We start from the raw sequence: 25988 nt of genomic DNA, 5'->3' as shown, positions 1-25988 counted from the left end.
TAAGGCTACCTTTTTGCCTTCCGAGACTAAGCATTGTCTCTATCTGCATTTCCCTGCATTGCATAAGGCTACCTTTCTGCCTTCCGAGACTAAGCATTGTCTCCATCTGCATTTCCCTGCATTGCATAAGGCTACATTTCTGCCTTCCGAGACTAAGGTCTGTCTCCATCTGCATTCCTGCATTACATAAGGCTACCTTTCTGCCTTCTAAGACTAAGCATTGTCTCTATCTACATTTCCTTGCATTGCATAAGGCTACCTTTCTGCCTTCCGAGACTAAGCATTGTCTCCATCTGCATTTCCCTGCATTTCATAAGGCTACCTTTCTACCTTCTGAGACTAAGCTCTATCTTCATCTGCATTCCTGCATTGCATAAGGCTACCTTTCTGCCTTCCGAGGTTAAGCTCTACCTCCATCTGCATTTCCCCGCATTGCATAAGACTGCCTTTCTACCTTCCGAGACTAAGCTCTATCTCCATCTGCATTTCTCCGCATTGCATAAGGCTACCTTTCTGCCTTCCTAGACTAAGCTCTGTCTCCATCCCGCATGGTTGAAATATCGCCACTTTATCACTCTTGCATCGGCTGAAATATTGCCACCTTTTATTGACGTCTTGCATCGGCTGAAATATTTCCACCTTCTGCATTTCATGGGCTGAAAGATCGCCAAATTGTCCAAAGGCGTCATTATTCGGAGGCACCATTTGCATAGCCCGAGAATGCCATGCCATGGCCTGAGGACCCCATTTTATCTTTTGCATATCATTATTCAAAGGCATCATAGTTCGGAGGTATCATTCTCATAGCCCAAGAACATCATTTCATAGCTTGCAAATCCTTTATCATACGCTTCATGTCCCAGGACGTCATAGTCCGAGGACGTCATCCCAACCGCCCGAAGACAGCATTCATGGTCCAATGGGAACTTGCATCACGTTTAAATTTATGCACAATATATGCTCATTTGCAGGTAAACTAGCTAGCAACGCCTGTCTCAGCAGGGGCGATCTCGTTCCAGTTCCCGCAGCTTATTAGACTCTGACCATCCTTCTCAACCCGAACATCGCGTCCGCTTTTTGAAATCTCCATCGGTATATTCCGCCAATGGATCCGGAACTACATATGGCCTGATTCTTATAAGACCAGGGATATGTAGGCAGCTCAGGAATCAAAGCTCGGTCAAAATTCTTCAAATCGTTTCATTCGGTCAAATTGATCATCATATCTTTACCCGGCAACTCTTTCATCCTTCCCAGGTAAAGAGGGCAAGCTGTTGATACCCAATTTTTTCCAATGTATTTGTTATACAAAATACTTTCAAAATAGCATGTACATGCATATATAAGCATGCCTAAGAGTTTTAGTATTTTTTTCCTAATTTTTAAAGATTTTTAAAATCAATTTATTATCTATTTTAGCAGTACAAAATCCATAATTATTCCCAAAATCATCAATTTTAGTGAATAATTTATTTTATTCCCATATTTATACAAAAATATAGTTAATATAATTTTTGTATATTTTTACAAATTTATTTGGTATTTAAAAGACTAAATTGCATATAATTGCAATTATAGCCTATTTTAAGATTAATAGCATTTCTATAATTGTAAAATTGGTTTCAATATTTTTAAATTAATATTTATGCATTATTAGTTGGGTTAGTACTATTAATTTGTTTTTAAAGTCTTTTTTCACTATTTTTATAAAATAAAAGAGAAAATTGACTATTTAACATTTAGCATATTTCTATTTCAATTACAGCCCTATTTCATTTTCAATTTTATCCCTTAAATTGACCCAATCCTAACCCCAATCGGACCATCCCAATTCCAATTTTAACCCGACCCCTTGACCCATTTTCAGACCCGCCCGGCCTCCCCTTTAATCCTGGTCGTTGATCATTTTGATCAACAGCCGTGATTCGTTCTTTCCTTTTATAATTCCCATACCCCCTAACCCTAACTCATTTGTATCAAAGACACTGCCTTTGAACTCTTTTTATCTCCCAAATCCTCTCTAGCCCTCCCCGAAACCCTAATCGATTCCCACCTACTTTTATCATGTTTCCACCGGAATCCATGTCATTCCTGGCCATGGATGGCCTGTGCTCACTCTCTCTCACCGTTAACCTAAGCCACTCGAGGTTTGAAGGCCGATTTCAATGGCTCCCTTTAGATCTGTCTCAGATCTGTAAGATCTATGGCCTCTCCGGCCATTTTTTGGCGTATTCGAGCAATATGAGTCTCTTCGACTCAGGATCCGACATTCCTCAAGACCTTATCATTCTAGGGTCTTCTCTACTGTTTTTAAGCCATCTAAGGTTCTATACTTACTTATTTTTTCTTAGATCTGTGCCATGCCTTGTCTTTACTTGACGTTTTAAGATTTTCTCCAAAATTTCCTTTTCAAAATCGTTCAAATTCGATTTTTAGTGTTTCTGGAAAGTTTCTTTAAATGTTTTCTAACTCCTTGGTTCTCTCTTTATGTGTGTTTATACTCGTATGTTTATTTCTTATTATGCTCGAGTTTGCTCTCTTTTGTTTCTTCTCTGATTATGAAAGACCTTTCTGTTATTTTTGTCACTCTCATGCTCACATGTTAACTCAGTTTGTTGTTCCTCATTCCTTGCTATATGTGTTTAAGTTTGAGCTCTTTGATTTTGTTTAACCTTACTAAATTTTGTTGATGTTCCTGCTAGCCATGTTTTTACCTTCTTTGTTTAAAACTTGCAGCCTCTCTTTCTTCTGAATTCATTTGTGTACGTTTGCCTCTCACAAGCCTTTGAAAGGGGCTTCTAAGCCTCTCTCAATGACTTTGATTTCTCACCTCTAATTCTATTTGAAACCCTAAAGATTTAGGGATTTTCTTTGATATGTGGCATTAGGGTTCCACTTTGGGACCCTAGGTTTGCAGACTCACTATGAGCCTGTAATCGAACTTGAATCCTTTTGTTTGTGACTCAGAAACTTTCAATAACTCTTTTCTAGAGTCAACGACTCTTTTGTTTGATTTAGGTGCTTTATATATGAGAAAAACTCCTCTTTCAAAAGGTTTTCACAACCAAGTGATTGATTCTGAAATCCCTTTAATAAGGCTAATGATTCATTACTGATTTCTTTTGATTGAACCTCTTTTACCCTACTGGCTGTTTATTTTGATCTCTTTGTGTAGAAATTCTATGCTTGTGATGTTTTCCTTAAATACATGGTCTCGTGTATTCCTTCTGTAATTCTTTACCAGTGTTTGAATCATTTCTATACTTATATGATTCTTTCCTTTATTACCTTGATTCCTTGTGATTACAATTGGATCCGGGATCCTCTTGATTGATTTTCGAACTGATGCCCTATTTTTACTTTGTAAATACACTATTATTACAACTTTCCTTAATTACTCACTATGTATTTGACCTTGTTTATGCACTATGTGGTTTCTCTGCCCTAATCATCCCTATTGAACTAATTTATTTCCTTACTCTGTCTTGACTAACCGTTTGAACTAGACTCCTTAATTAAAGGATTCCAGTTGTCTTAATTGACACTAATTGATTGTTATTTCCATGTTTGTGAATCCTTTGCCTATGTATTACTTGTTTTCAAAACTATATAAAGACCTAGTCTTTCCTCTTTACACACACTGATATACACACGAACAAAAACACTTCTGATTCTTATTGTCTTGCAATATTGTTTGAATTCAATACTTGTCTTTGCTTGGAGATCTTTTGGAACTACTTTGTTTGCAACTTGGCTCTCTCAAGGCTACTATTTTCTTACTTATTTTCCTTTGAAACTGGTATGTCTTTCATTTAATTTTCTGCCTCACCCCTATGTGTTCACTCTACAATTTCAAACTTTTTGTTTACTTTACTGCTCATGTTCAGTAATTTGTGCTAAATATTTTTCTTCCTTGCTTCTGTTTCTGTTATGAATCCCTACCATTATTCCCTTCTATATTCCTGAGTTAAGGTCTTGGCCTGACAGTATCCTAATTACTGCCTATTCCATAACCTAATCCACAATGGATCCTAACTCTTAATGTTTTGCTAGCAGGTTGGTCAGGGGGTGTGCCAGCATTCCAATTGTTGGGCATGACCACCAGCCTGCCATGTCTCTCCCTGATTCCTTTCCCCCTATGCACTTACACTTATTCTTAGACTCGTAAGTTCTGCCCCTCTCTTATGAGCCTTGCTTTGGGACCTTGAGTTCCCTCTGAACTTGGACATCTGAGGGCTGGCATTTTCATACTGCACTATGTTCTTAATTCTGCAATGTTTTGGGGTGTAAGCATTGCCTGGAGTCCCTTTGAGACTCTTGGGAACTTTGACATGCTCCAAATATGAGAAAGTCTTTTGGAAATCTATTCGTGGAAGTTGGTTTATCTCATATTGTTGGACTTCGAGTCTGAATTAGGCTGTTTAGATGTAGCTGGAACTTCTGATGTAATTTTACTTATCTTTCTGATTCACTCGGGTCTGTAATAATTTGTAATAATTATGGGGTGTATAGTAAAAAATGGGGGGAGGATCTCTCATGTTATGCATATGTGGTAGATATCATGCTTTAGGTTCTATTTCTGCAATCACAACATTTTTTCATTTATATATCTGCATTTAGAAATTATGCCTATAAGATTGTTTCATTATGCATTTAGAAATTCTGCCTATAAGATTGTTTCATCATGCATTTAGAAACCCTGCCTATAAGTCTTTATAACTTCTGCATTACTGCATTTAGAAAACATTCCTATAAGTCCTGCATTTCTGCATTTTAGAAAGCATGCTTATAAGATTTGCATCTTAGAGATTATGCCTATAGGTTCTTCATATAGAAAACATGCCTATAAGTTTTTCTGCACTTCTGCATATACCTGCCGTTAGGCAAACAATCTTAGGCTTAATAATAACCAATCCATTCTAGATATCATGTCTATAGGGTTCTCGCATTTATGTAACTTTTTTTAAACCAATGACACTTAGAGATCATGCCTATAGGAATGAATCAACTGAACCAGTCCCATTTTGAATCTAAAACCAGTCTTAAAGTCTACATATCCTTTTTTTATAAAACCAGCAAAAATTTTCCTTAAAACCAATATAGCTCTATTAGATGTCATGCCTATAGGCCTCACTTAGGCAAACTATTAGGTGATTAATTAACTATGTCAGTCTTTGATAACTGCATCTAGACAAGGCTAATTCGGACTCTTCATCTGAGAAATATGTGATGAATCAGCCTATCCTACGCTTTAATTTAATTCAGACCATAACCAGTACTTGTAAGTCATGCTAAATAATTTGTTGCTTTGAATGAGGAGGCTTACTTGAGCCTTAAATGCTATTTGTTCCCCCTTTAACTGCTATTTGTTATTGCTTGTCGCCGAGATTTTTATCCTTTTTTGAAAACTCTGGAAAAGCCCCAACTCCCTCCCCTTTAGGATTAGTAGTCTCAATGCCTCTGAGGCTGATAGGATTGGGGCGGGTACTAGCATACAATAAGTAACGATATCATTCTGTGCTTTAATACCTCAACGGGGTCGGAAGGGTAGATATGGATATGATGACCGGTGCGCTAATACCACGTGTAACCCCTCTTTTGAGGAGTGATTACCGGGTATTGCATTGATGTGATCCATATTGTTTGTAAACCTAGAACCCCCTTTCTTTTTAACTTGTTTTATTGTCCGAACTATTTACTTAAAATTTCTGCTTTCTTTATTCTCTTCAAACTTTCAATTTGCTTGCAATAATATGTGAAAATCCCCTTCTATTTGAGTCCCTTAATTGTTTATTTGATTATATGAAGTCACAATTGTAACATGGCCGGGAACCACACTAGTGCATCTTAAGGGGTGCCTAACACCTTCCCGTCGATATAATTTCTAGCCCTTACCCAAACTCTGGTTCTTCAGACTCAAACCCTTCTTAGTGTCCTAATGCACTTAATTATTACGTGGCGACTCTTCAAGTTCCAAAACCCAATTCCCAAAAGGGAACGAGTTGTCCTCCTAAATGTCACAAGCCCGATTTTGCGAGAAAAAGAGGGCGCGACACCTGCCAGGCCAGAGGCTATTGCTTCAAACACAGTGATCACAGGTATTGTCTCAGTATGCCACAAGGATGCTTCTATATTATTTAACCCTGATTCTACTTATTCGTATGTATCATCATATTTTTTTCGTTATTTGAATATGCCCCGTGAGTCCTTAGTTTCACCTGTTCATGTATCTACGCAGGTGGGCTTTATTATTGTTGTGGACTATGTATATCAGTTGTGTGTAGTGCCTATTGGGGAATTTGAGACTAGAGTTGATCTCTTATTGCTTAGTATGTTTGATTTTGACATGATTTTGGGTATGGATTGATTGTATGTCAGGCTATTCTGGATTGTCGCGATAAGACCGTGATATTAGCGATGCCAAGATTTCCAATGATTGAGTGGAGAGATTCTTTAGAATGTTTCCTTTAGTGTGATTTCTTATCCGAAGTCCCAACGGATTGTTGGGAATGGGTGTTTGTCATATTTGGCCTTTGTGAGGGACGTTGGCGCTGATACTCCTATTATTGATTCTGTTCCGGTAGTGCGAGACTTTCCAGATATTATCCTGCAGACCTGTCGGGCATACTACCCGACAGGGATATTGATTTTGGTATTGACTTGGTTCTAGGCACTCAGCCCGTTTCTATTTCTCCGTATCATATGGCACTACCAGAGTTGAAGGAATTGAAAGAGCAGCTCCAAGAGCTTGATGATAGGGGGTTTATTAGGCCTAGTGTGTCTCCTTGGGGTATACCGGTTCTGTTTGTGAAAAATAAGTATGGTACTATACGGATGTGCATTGATTGTAGGCGGTTGAACAAAGTTACAATAAAGAACAAGTATCTGTTGCCACGCATTGATGATCTATTTGACCAGCTTCAGGGAGTGAGGGTGTTCTCTAAGATTGATTTGAGGTATGGGTATCACTAGTTGAAGATTCAGGACTCGAATATTCTGAAGAAGACATTCAGGACCCGCTATAGTCACTATGATTTCCTTGTGATATCTTTCGGGCTGACCAACACAACATTCATGCATATGATGAACAATATATTTCAGCCATTTCTTGATTCGTTTGTCATAGTATTCATTGATAATATCTTGGTGTACTCACGTAGCCAGGATGAGTATGCCCAGTATTTAAGGATTGTACTACACTAGTCGAAAGAGGAGAAGCTTTATGCCAAGTTCTCCAAGTGTGAGTTTTGGCTTAGTTCAGTGGCGTTCTTGGGACACGTGGTGTCCAGTGAGTGGATTAAGGTGGATCCAAAGAAGATAGAGGCGATTCAGAGTTGACCTAGATCGTCTTCAGCTACTGAGATTCGGAGCTTTCTTGGCTTGGCCAGATATTATCATTGCTTTATGGAGGGTTTCTCGTCCATTTCAACAATATTGACCAGGTTGACCCAGAAGGGTGCTTCATTTTGGTGGTCAAATGAGGGTGAGGAGAGCTTTCAGAAGCTCAAGACTTCCTTGACCACATCTCCTATTCTAGTTTTGCCTTCAGTGTCAAGCTCTTATGCAGTGTATTGTGGTGCTTCTTGGATTGGTATTGGGTGTGTCTTGATGCAGAAGGGTAGATCGATTGCTTATGCTTCACGCCAATTGAATCCCCATGAGAAGAACTACCTTGTTCATGATTTGGAGTTGGCATCCATCACTCATGCATTGGAGATTTGGAGGCATTATCTCTACGGTGTGTCTTGTGAGGTATTTATGATCATCGAAGTCTCCAACACTTGTTCAAACAAAAGGATCTAAATTTGAGGCAATGGAGATGGTTGGAAAAGACTATGATATTACCATTTTATATCATCCCAGGAAGGCCAATGTGGTGGCCGATGCCTTAAGTAGAAAAGTGGTGAGTATGGGTAGCCTTGCATTTATTTATGTTGGTGAGAGACCGCTTGCATCAAATTTTCAAGCCTTGGCTAATCAGTTCATGAGGTTAGATGTTTTGGAGCCAAGTCAGGTTCTAGCTTGTGTGGTTTCTCGATCTTCCTTATATGATCGCATTAGAGAGAGTTAGTATGATGATCCCCATTTGCTTGTCCTTAAGGACACAGTTCAGCACGGTGATGCCAAGGAGGTTACTATTAGGGATGATGGGGTGTTGAGGATGCATGGTCGGATTTGTGTGCCCAGTGTGGATAAGCTACATGAGTTGATTCATGAGGAGGCCCACCATTCAGGATATTCCATTCATCCGGGTGCTATAAAGATGTATCAGGACTTGAGGCAGCACTATTTTTTGAGGGGGATGAAGAAGGACATAGTGGGGTTTGTAGCTCAGTGCCTAAACTGTCAGCAAGTGAAGTACGAGCATCAGAGACCAAGAGGATTGCTTTAGAGGATTGAGATTCCGGAGTGGAAATGGGAGCGATCACTATGGATTTCGTAGTTGGGATCCCATGGACTTCTAGGAAGTTTGATGCTATTTGGGTGATTCTAGATCGGTTGACAGAGTTTGGGCATCTCATTCCTGTTGGCATTACTTATTCTTTGAAGCGGTTGGCTGAGATCTACATCTGCGAGATTGTTCGCCTTCATGGTGTGATGGTGTCCATCATTTCAGATTATGGCACGCATTTTACATCATAGTTTTGGACAGAAGTGCAGCAAGAGTTAGGCACACAGGTTGAGTTGAGTACATCATTCCATTCTTAGACAGATGGACAGTCCAAGCGCACTATGTAGATATTGGAGGATATGTTATGCATTTGTGTCATATATTTTGAGGGTTCTTGGGATCAGTTTCTGTCACTTCCGTAGTTTGCCTACAACAACAGCTACCAATTGAGAATTTAGATGGCTCGTTATGAGTCTTTGTATGGGAGACGGTGTCGGTCTTTGTTAGGCTGGTTTGATCCGGGCGAGGCTAGACTATTGGTACTGACTTGGTTTAGGATTCTTTGGATAGGGTTAAGTTGATTTAGGATCGGCTTCGCATGGTGAAGTCTACACAGAAGAGCTACGTCGATCGAAAGGTTTGCGATGTTGCCTATATGGTGGATGAGAAGGTATTACTCACTCACCCATGAAGGGTGTTATAAGGTTCGGGAAGAAGGACAAGTTGATCTCTCGGTACATTGGCCCGTTTGAGTTGCTTGAGAGAATTGGAGAGGTGGCTCACCCCGCTTGCTTTTCCGCCTAGTCTATCGAGTGTTCATCTTGTGCTTCATGTTTTCATGTTCCGGAAGTATGTTGACGATCCATCTCATGTTTTGGATTTCAGCACGGTTTAGTTAGATGGTGATTTGACTTATGATGTGGAGCCGGTGTCCATTTTGGATCAACACGTTTAAAAAATGAGGTCAAAGAACATAGCTTCAGTGAAGGTACAAGGGAGAGGTCAGCCAGTCGAGAAGGCTACTTGGGAGACCGAGCAGGAGATGCGGAGCATATATCCATGCCTATTTGAGACTCCAAATATGATTCTAGACCCGTTCGAGGATGAGCATTTGCTTACGAGGGGAGAATGTAACGACCCGGCTAGTCATTTTGAGTATTGTGGCCCCGTTCCCCCATTTATTGCTTATTCTATGCTCAATTGTTGTTATGTGACTTGTCGGGGTAGTTGATTTGGTTTTGGGGATGTTTCAGAAGAAATTGAGACACTTAGTCCCAAGGTTAGAAGCTTAAGTTGATAGAGTTGATCGGATGTTGACTTATGTGCAAATGACTCCGTAAAGGAGTTTTGATGGTTATGGTAGCTCCTTGTGGTGATTTTGGACTTATGAGTGTGCTGGGATATTTATTTGGAGGCTCGTAGGTGATTTTGGCTCGAAATGGTGATAATTGGAAAAAATAGAAGTTTGGAGAGTTGAGAGGTTTGATCGAAAGTTGACTTTGTGGTTACCAGGCGCGGATTTTGGTTCCGAAGTTTGAATAGGTTTGTTGTGTCAATTATGACTTATGTGCAAAATTTGAGGTTAATCGGAGTTGATTTGATAGGTTTCAGCATCGAATGTAGAAGTTAGAAGTTCGTAAGTTCATTAGGCTTGAAACGATGCACGATTTGTGGTTTTAGTATTGTTTGATGTGATTTGAGACTTCGAGCGAGTTCGTATGATGTTTTACGACTTGTTGGTATGTTTGGTTGAGGTCCCGGTAGCCTCGGATGTGATTCGGACCATGTTCGGCGCATTTTGAACCTTGGAGGAACTGCTGATTTCTACTACAGGTTTCCTTATATGCGATCACGAGTGGGATATCGCGATTGGGAAGGGTTGTTTGTCACTAATGGAATATTGTTCTATGCGATCGCAAGGTAAGGTCTACGATCGTGTTTCTTTGGTAGTTAATGTATCGCGAACACATAGGCTTAGTCGCGTCCGCGTAGAAGAAAGAGAAGGTTGGGGTCACACGCATTTGTGGGATTCCACGTTCGCGGAGAGTAAGTTGGGCAGCTTGTGAATTTGTGCTTCGCGATCACAAAGCAGTTCTCGCGATACCGAAGAAGGGTCATTTAGGCATATTATAGCCGATCTGGTACATCAATACATGTTCCTATGCCCATTCCAATCTTGTCTAACTTTGCTATCTCCCCCTTCTCAACTAGTTTCAAAAATGAGAGTTTGAGTTATATTTAACAATTTAATTTTGGGAGCTCGGAGTGAGGCGATTCTTGGATAAATTTTCAAGGGAGTAATTGGGGTAAGTGAGTCTAACTCGGATTTAGTTAAATTACATGAATATATCATTGTTTTCATCATTTAATTAGTGTTTTGGATTGAAAAATTAGGAAAAAATTGTAGAAACTTCTTAGGATTTAATTTGAGGATTTGAAGGTTGAGTTGTGATCAGATTTGAGTAATTTTAGTATGGTTGTCGTGGTTAAATGAGTGTTCGTACTTTTTAGCTTTTGTTGGATTCCGAGACCTGAATTCGAGATTGACTTTTTGAGTTGTCTTTTTGACTTTTGTTAAAGAACATAGCTTTTTCATATGGAATTGATTCCTATAGCTTGAGTTGATTGTATCGAGTTGTTTGTGCCTAGATTCGAGGCGTTCGGAGGCTGACTCGCGAGGCAAGGACTTATTGGAGTAGAGATTCATATGGTTTGAGGTAAGTAACACTTCTAAACATGGTTCTGAGTGTAGGAACCCCTAAAATATGTGTTATGTGGTTGGTGTTGAGGTGACACAGATGCTAGGTGATAGGCGTGTGGGCATGCACTGTAGAAATTGTGATCCGGTCGATTCCATAGTACTATGTAGTCATCAAACCTTGTAGCTATTCATGTGATCTCTATGTGTTAGAGTAATTAAGCTGCACATTCATGTTAGAAATCATGTTAGAATGTATACTTATCCTGTTGAGACCCACTGTAGTCATTTCTGTTGTTGAATTATTTGCTTAGATGGCAATTTTGCACTCAGTCATATCCATAATTTGCATATCATATCTTAGTCTCTATTTCTATTTATAGTTGTGTTATATATCATTTTTTGGGCTAATTGGCATGATATTTGTGATTCCAAGAGACTGGAGACATTGATAACTAAGTTTGGGGCTCAGAGTCGTTTTGTGGGTGAGATTTGTCAATCGGGTTACATTCCATAACAGTCCTTATGGCTTATATGTGGATTGGGCTGCACGCCACAACAAGCCTTTTAGGCTTTATCATTATGGGATCGGGCTGCATGCCGCAGCAGGGCAGCTTGACTTATTATTAGCACTTGGGCAGGATACGCCCCTCCAGAATCTGAAATACCAATAGGGAGCGCAGGTACTGTACAGTGCTGAGTGACTGAGTGTGATGAGCAAGAATTGAGACAGTCAGATTGAGTACTCTCGGAGTGTGAGTAATTGAGGTTTTCATTGTGTTGCATCACATGTGATATGAACATCGGCATGTAGATATATAGATATAATATTCCTCAAATCAGTCCTACTTGGCATATTTTATCTGTATTGAGCTTAACTGTTAAACTGAAAGCATGTCTACATTCCTGTACTATGTACCAACAGATTTTGAGTTTCTCTGAGATATTATTGTCATATTTCCTGTCATTTCCATACTGTTAAACTCTGTATTCCGACTCTATTGGTTGAGCTCATCACTGCTTTCAGCCCAAATGTTAGTTTTGTTACTTATTGAGTTGGTTGTACTCATACTACATTCTGCACTTCGTGTGCAGATCTAGGTATTTTCGGGCACGATGGTTGCTGGTTTTTAGAGCTTTATCAATTCAGAGATTATCGAGGTCACTGCATTGGCGTCCTATAACGACCTTACGGGTCATTTTGAGCATCTGCACTTCGCTCGGTAGTTAACGGACATGAGTAGCTTTGTGTTATGTATTATGACTTATGTGAATCAGCTATTGCGATTTTCAGGTTATTCGGAATTGATTTGGAAGAAAGAGTTTCAACTAGGAAGCTTTAAATGGGAAATGTTGACCAAGTTTGACATTTTAGTATTTGACTTTGGATTGGAATTTTGATGGTTCTGTTAGCTCCGTTAGGTGATTCTGGATGTATGAGCATGTCTGGATTGTTATTTGGTGGTCAGTAGTTGAATTTGGCTTGAAATGGCAGAAGTTCAATTTTTGGAAAGTTCGACCGGGATCCGGAAGTTGGAGCAGGTCCATAATGTGAAGTGTGACTTGTGTGCAAAATTTGAGGTCAATCGGACGTGATTTGATAGGTTTCGGTATTGGTTGTGGAAGTTTGAAGCTTTAAAGTTCATTGATTTCAAATTGAGGTGTGATTTGTCATTTTGATGTTGTTATTTGGTTTTTAAGGCCTCGAGTAGGCCCGTGTTATGTTATGGGACTTGCTGGTACGTTTGGACAGGGTCCCAAGGGGCTCGGGTGAGTTTCGGACAGGTTTCAGACTATTTTTCCTTCATTTTTTGTTGTTGTGTTCTATTGATATCTGGTGTCGCATTTCTTCATCGCATTCGCATGGCAAGTGTCACGAACGCGTAGTGTATTTCGATAGCAGCGGAAATTTTTCTTCGCGATCGTGAAGCATGACCCACGTTAGCATAGAGTTGGGGCAAGATCTTTTTTGCGTTTGCACAATGAGGCTGCGTTCGCATAGTGTTGAGCTGGGCAACTGGGAATTTGGAATTTCTTATGCGCGTTCGCGTAGTACTGGACGCATTTGCTAAGCTTGGTCGCCTGTGTGCTTCGCATTTGCATGAGTATGTTCGTGATCACATAGAGTCGTTTGGAGGCAGTGTATTTCTATTCATTGCGAATGCGATGGTTTTCCCACGTTCGCATAAAAGGATGCCTGGGCAGATTATAAAGTACTCTATTTAGAGGGTTTCAGTTTTTTTTTACATGTTTAGGAGCTATGGAGCTCGGATTAAGGCGATTCTTGAAGCAATTTTCACCATGTGAATTGGGATAAATGTTCTCTACTCGGTTTTAGTTATATTCCATGAATCTATCTTCGATTTTAGCTTGGGGTTGATGAATTTTAAAGAGGAAATTGGGAGTTTTGGCCTAAAGTTTCATAATATGAATTTTTGAGTTTTGAACATCGATTTGGAGTCGGAATTGAGTGAAACTAGTATGGTTGGACACGTAATTGAATGAGTTGTCAGATTTTATAAGTTTTGTCGGTTTCCGAGGAGTGGTCCGGGGTGTGATTTTTGGCCGGTTTTGGGTTTTGATAATTAAGGATTCGATCTTTATCATTTGAAATTATTTCCTTGGGCTTTATTTGATGTATTTAAGTTGCTTTTGGCTAGTTTTGAGTCGTTCAGAGGTCGCTACGCGTGTGATGGCATTTTTGAAGCATCTCTTGGCTTGCTTGGTATTGGAATTGGTTTGTTCGAGGTAAGTAACTCTTATAAACTTAGTGTTAAGGGTATGAAACCCCGAATTACGTGTTGTGATTGGTATTGAGGTGACACACAAGCTAGGTGACGTGTGGGCGTGCACCCAATGAATTGTGACTCTGTTGTTTCCACGGCACTGTATAGTGGTCCTATTTTATTGATATCTGTATTTTTACCATGTGATAAAGTAAATGAGCTGTTAATCATCCTAGATATCATGTTTAGGCTTTATGTCAATATTGTGAGGACCCATAGTGGTCGTTTCTTGTTGTCACCTTATAGATTTTATTAATATTGCGTACTCAGTCATATTCAAGCATTCATATCATATCTAAATATCAGTTGTTATTTACTGATACATCATATCATTGTTATCGGGCTAGTTTCATGACATTCAGAGCCCGAGAGACTAGAAAGATTGATGACTGAGTGAGGCCGAGGGCCTGATTATGAGGATATTTATGGGATCGGGTTGCACGCTGCAGCATGTTTCATTGATATATGCCATGATTGGCCTTATATAGCGCTTGGGCTGTAGGAGCCCCTCCAGAGTCTGTACACACTACCAGTGAGAGCAGGTACCTACTGAGTGCGAGTACCGAGTGACGGTGAGGACTGAGTAACTGGGAGGATTGAGTGAATTGATACTCTGAGAGTATGCATATGGTTCTTTCACTAAATCGCATCGCATTTGACATGCACATGACATACATACATAGTATGCATATGGGAGGATAGAGTGAATTGATACTCTGAGAGTATGCATATGGTTCTTTCACTAAATCGCATCGCATTTGACATGCACATGACATACATACATAGAGATGCATTTTCCTCATACTATACAGTATTACGTCATTTATGACTTCTCACGTATATTGACATATGGGCATTGAGAGGTATTTTACACTTGCTATCTGAAGAGAAAATTAAACATCATTTTTACTGTTGAAAGAATTTTTGGAAAAACTCACAGTTTTCAAACTTACTCGTATTTTTGACGATTTCGGTAAAAGTGTTGGGTTTTCACTGATATACCTGAAAAGCGGAACTATTTTCGAAAAACTATGAAAAGGATGAGCACTTTAACTCTGAGTACTTCTTTATTTAATTTCTTTACGTTGTTATGAAATGTTGTTGGTTATTCGTGTTGGCCCCGACCTATGTTCTAGCTCGTCACTACTTTCAACCTAAGGTTAAGTTTGTTACTTATTGAGTACATGAGGTCGGTTGTACTCATACTACACTTCTGCACCTTACGTGCAGATGTTGGCTGTTGATATTGCTGTATTCGATGGGAGCTGGATCTGGAGATGTAACTGCGTTCCGATTGTAGCTGCCTCTTGTTCATGGTAGCCTTAGATTCATAAATTTCTTTTTATGTACTTTTCAGACAGACGATGTATTTACTTCATATCAGCTTTGTAAACTATATTCTTAGAAGCTCATAATTTGTACTACTAATTTTGGGGGAAATGTATAAGATTCAGATAATTTCTTTTGTTTAATTGTCTTATTTGTATTATTGGAATTAGATAGTTATTAGTTGGCTTACCTAGCGGGTTGGGTTAGGTGCCATCACGACTAGTGAATTTCGGGTCGTGACAGATTGGTATCAAAGCTCTAGGTGCATTGGTTCTACAAGTTATGAGCAAGTGTCTAGTAGAGTCTTGCGGATCAGTATGATGACGTCCATACCTATCTTCGAGAGGTTACAGGGAATTTAGGATATACTTCCCATCTTTCTTTCCTTATCGTGCGGCATCGATTCAGCTTGAAGCATAATCCTTTGAATTCCTTCCGAGCATTCGTATGTGCATATGAGCGCTCGGTATCAGCTGTGCATCGACGGCTTGTGATTCCATGGATGAGGTGCGAGATGTGATTTTGGTATACTGATGATGAGCCATTCTGGAGGACTTGAGGCCGAGTTTTGACTGTAGCTTGAGCACAGAGATGTTGATTGAATGAGCACGTGCTTTTGGACTTATATGTCTGGTGGCGTCCCTATGAGTGGAATTTATGAGTAGATGAGTGGTCGGATGGCTATATGATGATTATGCTGTGACTACGGGTGTGTTCATTTAATTTCGAGTAATATAATGTTACATTATTATGTTACATTAGGCACCATTTTTTATTTTTTTTTATTTTTGGTTGAAAGGATAGTTATATTATATATAATCAAGCTTGTACAAAAGAGTGGTTAAGGAGATGCATTAGTGGCATCAGATTTACATTACGAGAGTTTGTCCCTAAGGCCCCTATATAGGAACCATTACTATTAACAAAAGTAGAACTAGCTAAAACACTACTATTAGTACTAGGTACAGTACTAGTTAAAATACTACTATTACACAAAACAGACCGAGTTTTAATCAACCTTCTTCTGAGCATCCCATTTTGATCTTGATGATATAAAGATGAGACAAAAGATGGTGGACTTCCAAAAAGTAGACAGTTTTCCTTTGCATGCATGGCACCATAGTTTGCTAGACTATCTACAACACAATTTTTCTCCCTATAGATGCTATGGAGAGAGGCACTATCCAGCTGTACTAGTAATAACCTGCAATCATTAATTATATTAGTGTATTGAATTGTAGGAGAGTTGAACATACCGAGTATGGCGTGTGCATCTTTCTCAATGATGAGTGGTTTGAGATTCTTTTGGACGGCAATTTTCAGGCCCATGAGCAAGGCTAGAAGTTCTGTCTGAATACTTGTCCCTTGTATTGATGTTCCTGCAAATCCTATAATCCAGTTGCCTTGGTGATTACGAAAGATACCACCAATGCCATATTTGGTCTGGTTAAGTGAGCAAGATCCATTAATGTTAAGCTTATAAGTATAATTGTTTGGGGGATGCCATTTTATATATAACGGTATTAGAGAATAATATTTTTGATATGGGATTTGTTAGGTAATAAAATTTTGCAGCCTTTTTAAATATGAAAGATATATGTAAAAAAAAATTCATGATCAATAGTGTTTTTATTACGTATAATCCATAGCTCCCATAATGCAAATGGGATGAAAGTGGTATTTGGAATTTTATGATGGGTGACTAGTAATGGTTGATGTATAAATTGGTATAACCAATTTATAGTAGCATTATGGGATAGAGGGGAATTTGTATTGAAAGTTGACATCTTAAGCATAGTCCAAAGTTGTATGGCAGTTGGACATTTCAGAAATATATGTTGTAATGTTTCAGGGGCCATATGACACTGTGCACATATAGATGAATTAAGGATACCTAATCTTGTGAGATACGTAGCTGTTGGAAGTCTATCATGACAAAGTACCCATAAGAAGAATGATATCTTTGGAGGAATATGGAGTTTCCAAATCCAGCTATAGCTATTTATTGGATTAGTTGTTGTAGGATTTATATTATTATTGATAGAATTGTGCATTGATTTGACAGAAAATATGTCATTTTGTGTGAGAGCCCAATATATTTGATCATATGTTGAGGGTGTTATTGGCATATAAATATCTTTGATTGCAGATTGTAAATGATTTGGTAAAGTGAAAGGTAATATATTGAAATGCCATTGATGATTATAATAGTAATTTGAAACATTTTTGTTTTCCTAAAATTGGGGAAAGGGTCCGTATAAGCAGTTATGAAGTAAGTAATTCTGACTAATCCAAGGATCATTCCAGAATTTTACATGATGTCCCGTTGTTAGATTCCATTTATACCCTAAACAACAGTAGGACCATCCTTTCATAATATTACCCCAACTTGTTGAAATTTAGTTTTTGATCAATTGTAATGGTCGTAAGTAATTATGTAATAACACTTGTGCCCATAGTTGATTAGGATTCTGAAATAACCTCTTTGCAAGACTTGCATGCAAAGCTCGATTCTTTAAAGTGAGGTTCTGTATACCTAACCCACCTTAATCTAGAGATTGTGTGATGGTAGATCACTTGATTAAATGTAATTTTTTCTTCTATGGGATTGTGCCCCATAGGAAATTATGTTGATAACGATGAGGTAGGAAAGTATATGAGTAGGTATTTTAATATATTGCATAAGGTGGTTAGGAAGATGGTTTAAAGTTGAGCGAATTAAAGTAGTCCTTCCTGCTTTTGATAAAAAATTAGTTTTTCACCCTGCTAATTCATTTTTGAAATTGTCGATTAAGAATTGGTAATCCCTTTTAGTAGGCATATGAATAAATAAAGGAAATCCTAAGTATTTTTCAAAACTTTTCCCTTCGTTCATGTGGAAGATTTGGAGTATATTAGGTGAGCAATTTTTGGAGAAAAAGATTTTTGATTTGTCAAAATTGCTAGTTGATATGTAAAATGAGTAAGAGTATTAATAATTTATCTGTAATTTTAGATGTGAGAATAATATCATCAGCAAAAAATAAGTGGGATAACTGTGGTCCTTTATTCCCAATTGAAAGTGGTATCCAAGCATTATAGTCAACTGATGTATTTATACTTTTTTCGCTCTTTTGTTCTTTTCTTTCACTCTTTTTCTCTCTTTTTTCTTTTCATCTCGTTCAGAATTATTGTTCACAAAATCCCTTCCTTAAATTCCATCGCCGGTGTAAGCTGCCGCCCCTTAAACCAGCTAAAATTGTTTCAAAAGTTTTAGTGTCAACTTAATGTTATATTATTCTTGGCAAAGTAATACCAAGAGAAAGGAGATTGGGGAGAGAGATAAAATGAAAAAGATTAAAATTTGACCGGAAAAAATGGAAGCTTGCTGAAAAAAAAATTGCCGGCAACATCGATTAACTGTCTCTTTGTTATGGTGACAAATGGGATTTTTCTTCAGAAGAAAGACATTGTTTACGGGTATAAAATTTGGATTCACCCAGCAAAATTTTCCAGGATTAAAATCAAAAAGATTATACTAGTAGTTAAAAACCTCCTGATGAAACACTTGGATAAAATAGAAGTTAAAACCAGATGATCATTAATAAAATTGTTAGTTTCTACTTTGTTCTAACCTATTCAAACACTTGAGTTGCTTTAACAATCATTAGACAAAAAGAAAAAAGTACATCATCAGAAAGAAACATGACTTGATGTGTGACACTGCAGTCTCGAGCTGAGGAGGTGTCATTTGACTTTCCTTCAATTGTCTAGATTGATTTTCAGATTTGTCAATTTATTTTCTTCCTGATAATTATTTTCTGTAATTACTTTGGTTGAGGTTTAAGTAACTTAGTTGGGTTCAATGGTGTGGTTACCTAGTCAGAGAGAAGACGAAATACTTAATGAGAGTGGGGATGAGTGGTGAAAGAAAGAAAGTTATAAAGAAAGGGTGTTTGTAATTTAAAAAACGGAAAAAGGTTCAAAATACCCCTAAATTATTGGAAAAAGTTTAAAAAATTCTTCGTCCACCTCTTTGGTTCACTTATGCCCTTTGACCGTTCGGTCAATGCTGAATTAAAAATAATTATTATTCTTTTTCTAAAATTTTAAAAATATTTTACAAAATATTTTCGTTTTTTAAACTATTGCACCAGTAGTCCACTAATTTAGTAAAGTCTTCTTCTTCTTCTTCTTCTTCTTCTTTTTTCAGTTTTTACAAAAAACAATTCCGTTTTTACAAAAAATATTTTTTTTTCATTTTTTCAGTTCTTTTAAAACATTTCTTTGTAAAAACCGATTTTTTTTGTAAAAACAGAAAATAATATTTTTATTAAAATATTTTCGTTTTTAAAAACTGGAAAAATATTGTCAACAAAATATTTTTGTTTTTGAAAAATATTTTTTTTTCATTTTTTCAGTTTTTTTAAAAAACAAAAATATTTTATTCTTTAAAAAAAACTGAAAAACGAAAATAAAACTAAATGCTTTACAAAAACTGAAAAAATGAAAAAAAATATTTTTCAAAAACGAAAATTTTTTATTGAAAATATTTTTTTCAGTTTTTAAAAAAACGAAAATATTTTATTAAAAACATTTTTTTCTATTTTTACAAAAGAATTGATTTTTTTTTTTTTGTAAAAATGAAAAAAAAAGAAGAAGACTTTACTAAATTAGTGGACTATTGTTGCGTTAGTTTAAAAAAACAAAAATATTTTGCAATTGTTTTAAAGTTTTACAAAAAGAATAATAGTTATTTTTAATTTAGCATTGACCTAACGGTCAAAGGGCATAAGTGAACCAAAAAAGTGGATGAAGAGGTATTTTTAGCCCAATAGGTAGATGAAGGGTATTTTTAAACCTTTTCCATTAGTTTAGGGGCATTTTGAACCCTTTTCCGTTTAAAAAAAAGGAGGAGAGAGGGGGCCGGTTTTTTTTTTTCTCCTTTTTCTCTTTATTTTCAGTCTTACGTGCCTATTTCTTTAATCAAATTAAATTTTTTAGCATTTGGGGTGATATTAATTCTATTTTGAACAAAAATAAGAGAATAAAAGGATGCCGCAAAATTAGAGTGTATAATTGAGTTTTTTGGACATAATCGGGGTAACTTATATTTTCCCTAATTAATAACATGCAATTATATTGTTGTTCGCAAAAATAAAACACATCATCATTACAATGTTCCAGTTTTTGCTAGGACAATTTGACCATATGAAATATCTCAAGTTTCAAGTATTACTTACGTCCTCACCTATTACAGGTGGAAATTTATTGAACGCATTAATGATACTTGAGTAAACTTATTCAAATTGTCAGATTTGCTGTAGGGTCTCCCTTGCATTCAAAAAGATTAATATTCTTGATATATATCTTGTGATATGAAACAAAAGAGGCATATAACGGGATCACACCCAAAAAAGGCAAATTAATATCTCTAAAGACAGCCAACTTTAGTTCTGGCTAGCTACTAATCAAGTTGCTACACATACTAACAAACCAAGTCCTTGCTGCAAATAAGTACTAAACATGAACATTGCACAATATTCTACAGCCAAACCTATATAAACATATTATAGACATATGTTTATAATTAACATTTATATAAAAGACTGCTCTCTCCTTCCACTTAATTTCCCACACTCTAATTAATCATAAGGACCTACAATACTTAAAAGAGTGGTATACTTAAGGTATGCCAATGATGGGAATGAAAGGGATATAATAGCTAGTTGGTGCAAGTCCCCACTCCTTTGGAACTGGTAGATCAATTGTCTTTGATGAACCAAACTTAGAGTATCTTGTGTAGAAATTTAAGGGCTTAGAGATAGTGTAGGAATTATCAACTTCTTGAGACTTGACAACTGTTGGGTCTGTGTCTTTTTTTGAAACAAATAGCTGCTTAGGACCTCCAAGAATTTTGGCATAGCAAATGTTTGCAGCTGTTGATGTTGGACTAGTGTCAAAAGGAAGGTTTGACACAAAAGAGCCATCTTCTTCTGTTGTAGCCATGGCCAGTGTTTTCACCTGGCTACACTTCACTGAAACCTTTATTCCTGGGCAATTTTGAAAAGTATGGTTAAAAGATGATAAAAATTAAAATTTCCAAAACATAATTGCTTCTCTTTCATTAACTAAAAATTCTTGCTCAAATATGTACTCCCTCCGGTCCATAATAAGTGATTTTTTGTCCTTTAAGAAAATACTAACTCATAGAAAAAAAAGTTACTTTGACTAAATTATCCTTAACTAAAATTTGCATATTGTTAACTTGAAAGACGAATATGTAAATAAAGGCAAATTTAAAAAAATAAATTAATTCCCGCTTGATCATATAAAAGAACATTTATTTTTGACCAAAATAAAAAAGCCAAAATGTCACTTATTATGGACCAAAGGGAGTATCATAATTTATCTGAATGGCAGTAGTTAATATTGCGTCGCATAACCAGCTCCAAAATAAAGTTAATAAAGCTAGATAACAGCCTTAACCTAGTTAAAACATGTTTTTTTTTCTCTCTTTAGAACAGCTGCAAACAACTGCTATAGAAAAGCTGCAAACAACTGCTATGCCAAGACTTTGATAAAATATTTTTCCAGCATTGGATTACTTCCATCTTAAAGTGGAAAAATGATGAAAAGATAACTGCAAACATCAATAGGTTAGGCTGTAACGAATAGGAATAGAAATTAAACCTGAGAGATCAGAATGGTGGTTGCAGTCTAGGCAAGTGACAGAACCTTTCAAGACATGGCAAGAAGAAAACTGAAGTGTGGCAACAGCCAAAGTGATGAATAGTACTGCGAATCCAAGCTGATAATAAGATGGTGCCATTGAAGCTTGCTAGCTAGGATAAACTGTAATGGAACTAGGGATTAATTAGTATACATACCTGTTGACAATAAAAATGAGGATGCAAAAACATTCTATAAATAGAGTAGCAACTAGTCCATGAGAAACAGTAAATGAAAGGGTCCCCAAAGCCTGAGTTGGTAGTTGGAATCACTTAACAAGTGCAGCCTCATAAATTCTCTTTACTGTCCTTGCTGACTAGTCTTTGGGAATTCAAACAGAACTACACTATATTTCCTCTAACTCCTTACTTTCAAATTACTGTCCATACTTTATATGTCTTTTATGGGTTTCAGATACATCTAATAACCTTAATCACAAAAGCTTTTACCAAAAATGGAGTAGTACAATTAGGATGAATTTGAAAAGGAAGAAGAAATTACAAATGCTCCTTGTTTTTCTTAAAACGTCAAACATATATTTTGAAACATAAATAATTTACGAATTGTAGGAATTTCTTTGACCATGTTAATACTCTTGTATCATGGTGAATTTGATGTCATTGAAGCTTACTAGCTAGTTCAAATTTTAATGGATATGGTAGTATATAGGTAAAAACTTCTCATACCGTGTATTTAAACCAAACTAATAGATGTATGATTCGTGTTTATACACAGTCTTCTGTCACTTAACCATGATTAATTTATCGATATATTGATCATATTAAATCACTTAACTATAATAAATTGAAAGTTTGTTGTAAACCCCGCGGGGACGAGTAAATTCTTAATTATCATAACATAATGTAGTCATCGCATGGTGCGAACACCATGTAACACTAGGATACATTTATCTCTAGTAGGTAAAGATAATCCGTTTCCACTCCATAAAACAGGAGAGAGAGAGATGTTGTTACGGTCTTATGGGACATAGCTTTTAGCACATTTTTAGATATATATATTCCCTACGAATTGGGGATTAACACAAACAAGAAACTAGCAAAAATATCTTGGATATGTGGGCACATGCTATATGTTGTTTGAAAAGGAGAAGATGCCCAAAACGGGAAAATGTAGTCATTTCATGAATTATAACTAGCTAAAATTTCATTATTTGTTGTTTGAAATCTCTGGCTTATGACAAAGAGCAGGGTGGATAAATTCCCAACCACATAGGTGGTTGTTCTTAACCTCTTGAATTTATTGGAGGAGAGTTGCAACTTTATTTCGTATCTGCAGATACGTACAATGAAATCTTGTATATACACATGGCAGTTGGTCTTTCTTTCCCCATCAACAGGACGCATTTATTCCGAAGCCATACTATTTTTCTACAAGGACGTTTATCTATACCGCCTCTCATCATCTAGAGATCAGCTCATAAATGCTTGAATAGCTAACTTGAGGTCAACTGTAAGAACCAATAAACTTCAAATCCTAAATTCGCTTATATCTCTGCTTCTCATCACATACAAATTCCTCATGCAAATTTTCCTGGAATCTCGACGGCCTTGAAAATTTTCCCACATATGAAATCAACGTTTACAGTACTTTCCACAATGATTTGCAAGTAAATGATTGAAACTGTATAATGGCTTCTGGCCACTTAAATTTGTAGGGTCTTTTAAAGCCGATACATGAACTTGTACGTTTTCCATTTGAATACTCCAACTTGATGTAATAGATACTAATAAACATATTTGAACGTTGACTATGCATATGTGAAAGACGCAGCTGACATGGCTAAGTTGTGTGCAAATCACGCCGCAAAGGCCCATGGAAAGTATTGTTTTTATTAATAAAATATGAGAATCAAAATAAATATAAATGAGACCGAAAAAAAAACCTTTCCCTTTCCCCTTCTCTTTCCCCCTCCCTCCCACCTCTCTCGTCTTCCCTACCAAACTCCCACCTCCCCTTTCCCTCTCCCCCTTCTATACTTGTCATCTCAATAACCCTTCCATCCAAATACACACTCTTAGAAATCCATTCAAACTCACCCTTCCATTCAATTCCCTAAATGTATCCTACAATAAGAAACCGCAAGCTTTTTAACTTGTTTAACCACCAATTCCATCTCAGACCTGTCATTTTTATCCTTCATCGATGCAATTTTCTTGCCCTTTTCGTGAGCCCTACGGAAACAGTTGATTAAATACTGAAAAGGGGGTTTAGCCGATACAAAATTACCTGAAAGTTTTGCAGTGTTGCGGGACAAAGCTTTAGTAGACTATATCTGATGAAGGCTCTACACGAGAACTGAGGAAGTTTTGAGTGGGCAATTTGTATCTTCAAAGTTTTGTGGCGTTATTTTCTCAAACTGAGTTGAAATGAAAGAGAATGGTCTTAACTATGTAGGATAGGTTCTTCTTTTAGCTTTGTCATGAACAATCAGGTGTAGCCTATAAACCGATTAGATGAAATTGACCTACTCCATTAAATTCCTAAATAACCTTGAACATATAGGTTCAACAAAATGTGAATGAATGGATGATGTGGCTATACAAAATATTAAATAAAATCCATGTCTGCAGCAACTGAGCAATACACACAATCATAAGTTTTATTAGTAGCCATTTCTCAAGTAAAAGTGTTCAAACAGGAAACCCAAGAGTTCACATATCGGATTTATAAACTGATGCAAACTTAAGTGGTAAGAAAGCCTTTTCGCATACTTAAATCTTAGTAGTTCAAAAAGGGAATGACATAATTGATAGAAACTAAAGGTCCACAAAACTATATAGAGAACCAGGTTCTCTATTTGTTCCCACATAACACACACACTGCAGTAAATAAATGACACAATGGAGTTTTACGTGGAAAACCCCCAGCTCACGGGATTAAAACCATGACCAACCCTGTAGGATTTCAACTTCACTGTTGAGCAAACTTTAGATTACAACCTATTGTAACCTAGGAATCAACCTCTTAATCCCTCACTAACTTGTAATAACTCTATTACAAGCCACTTTGTAATAACTCTATTACAAAGACTTACGACTCGACTAACTCTAGCCAAGATACAAACACAAAGGTTTATGATTTACAAAGATCTCCTACACAATGCTTCTAATTAAGCTAAGTAGGAATTACAAGTTGAGTACTTTAGCAAAGATGCAACACAACTAAGGATATGCAATCACTCGATACAGGAAACTGGTTCGTTGTTATGTTGTTCTTTGTTTTTGATGCCCTTGAATGTCACTTGCCAGATTGATAGATCACTTGGGAAAGTTCTTGATAATTCTTGAATGTTCAAGTAATGTTTTACCTTTTGCGTCAATTTTAATATTGCATAGGTGACATCATTTGAATGATTTAAGCATGTTTGGTACAAAGGCATTCCCCATAAAGTTGATTGTCGCACTATTTGCTCTGCTGCATGTGCAGGTTGCAACTTTACAGCTATCTGGGGGTTGACTAGTACAGTCACCAAGGGAACTGGTGTCCATCTGTTCTCTCTGCTATTTCTCTGGACTTTGAATAATTTAACTATGTCCTCGAGTTGAGGCTTGTTGATCTTGAGTACTTGAGGATGTGTAACATGTTCACTAGCTGGTTCTTAATATTAAGTTTGTTTGATCATCAAAACATAACAAGGATACAATATAACCTATCAATTTTCCTCTTTATTGATGATGACAGACTTATAATTGAAGTTCCCCCTAAGAACCATGATGACTTACACATATCCTGTATTCCCCCTCAATTATTTTTCCCCATTTTTGGCATCATAAAAAGATCAGTAACAAGCAATAAGTAAAGAAAAGTCTAGCTTGGTAAACTTATACCACATGTGTGCACACAAACATGACTAAAAATAAAATATAAGAGCAAGGCATACACAACAAAAAGAAGAAGCTTTCATTAATATTTAGATATTAAGTAGGGAGCAATTCCATTATTACCACCACATCCACAAAATAAAATAGTAAAAAGAAAGGTTACCAGTCATAACCATCATCATAACTAAAAATAGAAGACAGACACTAAGAACTTGACACTGGAAAGGGAA

The 25988-nt window shown here is 36.9% G+C and overlaps 1 protein-coding gene across 1 annotated transcript; it reads right to left on the bottom strand.

The window, feature by feature from the left end:
- Positions 1–20519: 20519 nt before the first annotated feature.
- Positions 20520–22092, bottom strand: LOC104235230 (uncharacterized). The gene is made up of 2 exons (XM_009788951.2): positions 21878–22092; positions 20520–21237 (listed from the first exon to the last, which is right to left on the bottom strand). Exons 1-2 carry the CDS (start codon positions 22014–22016, stop codon positions 20870–20872), a joined length of 507 nt encoding a protein of 168 aa, XP_009787253.1. The 5' UTR covers positions 22017–22092; the 3' UTR covers positions 20520–20869.
- Positions 22093–25988: the final 3896 nt, after the last annotated feature.

The sequence above is a fragment of the Nicotiana sylvestris genome, chromosome 6, assembly GCF_000393655.2.
Source record: "Nicotiana sylvestris chromosome 6, ASM39365v2, whole genome shotgun sequence".
NCBI classification, from domain to species: domain Eukaryota; kingdom Viridiplantae; phylum Streptophyta; class Magnoliopsida; order Solanales; family Solanaceae; genus Nicotiana; species Nicotiana sylvestris.
This window is presented reverse-complemented; position numbering and strand designations above follow the sequence as displayed.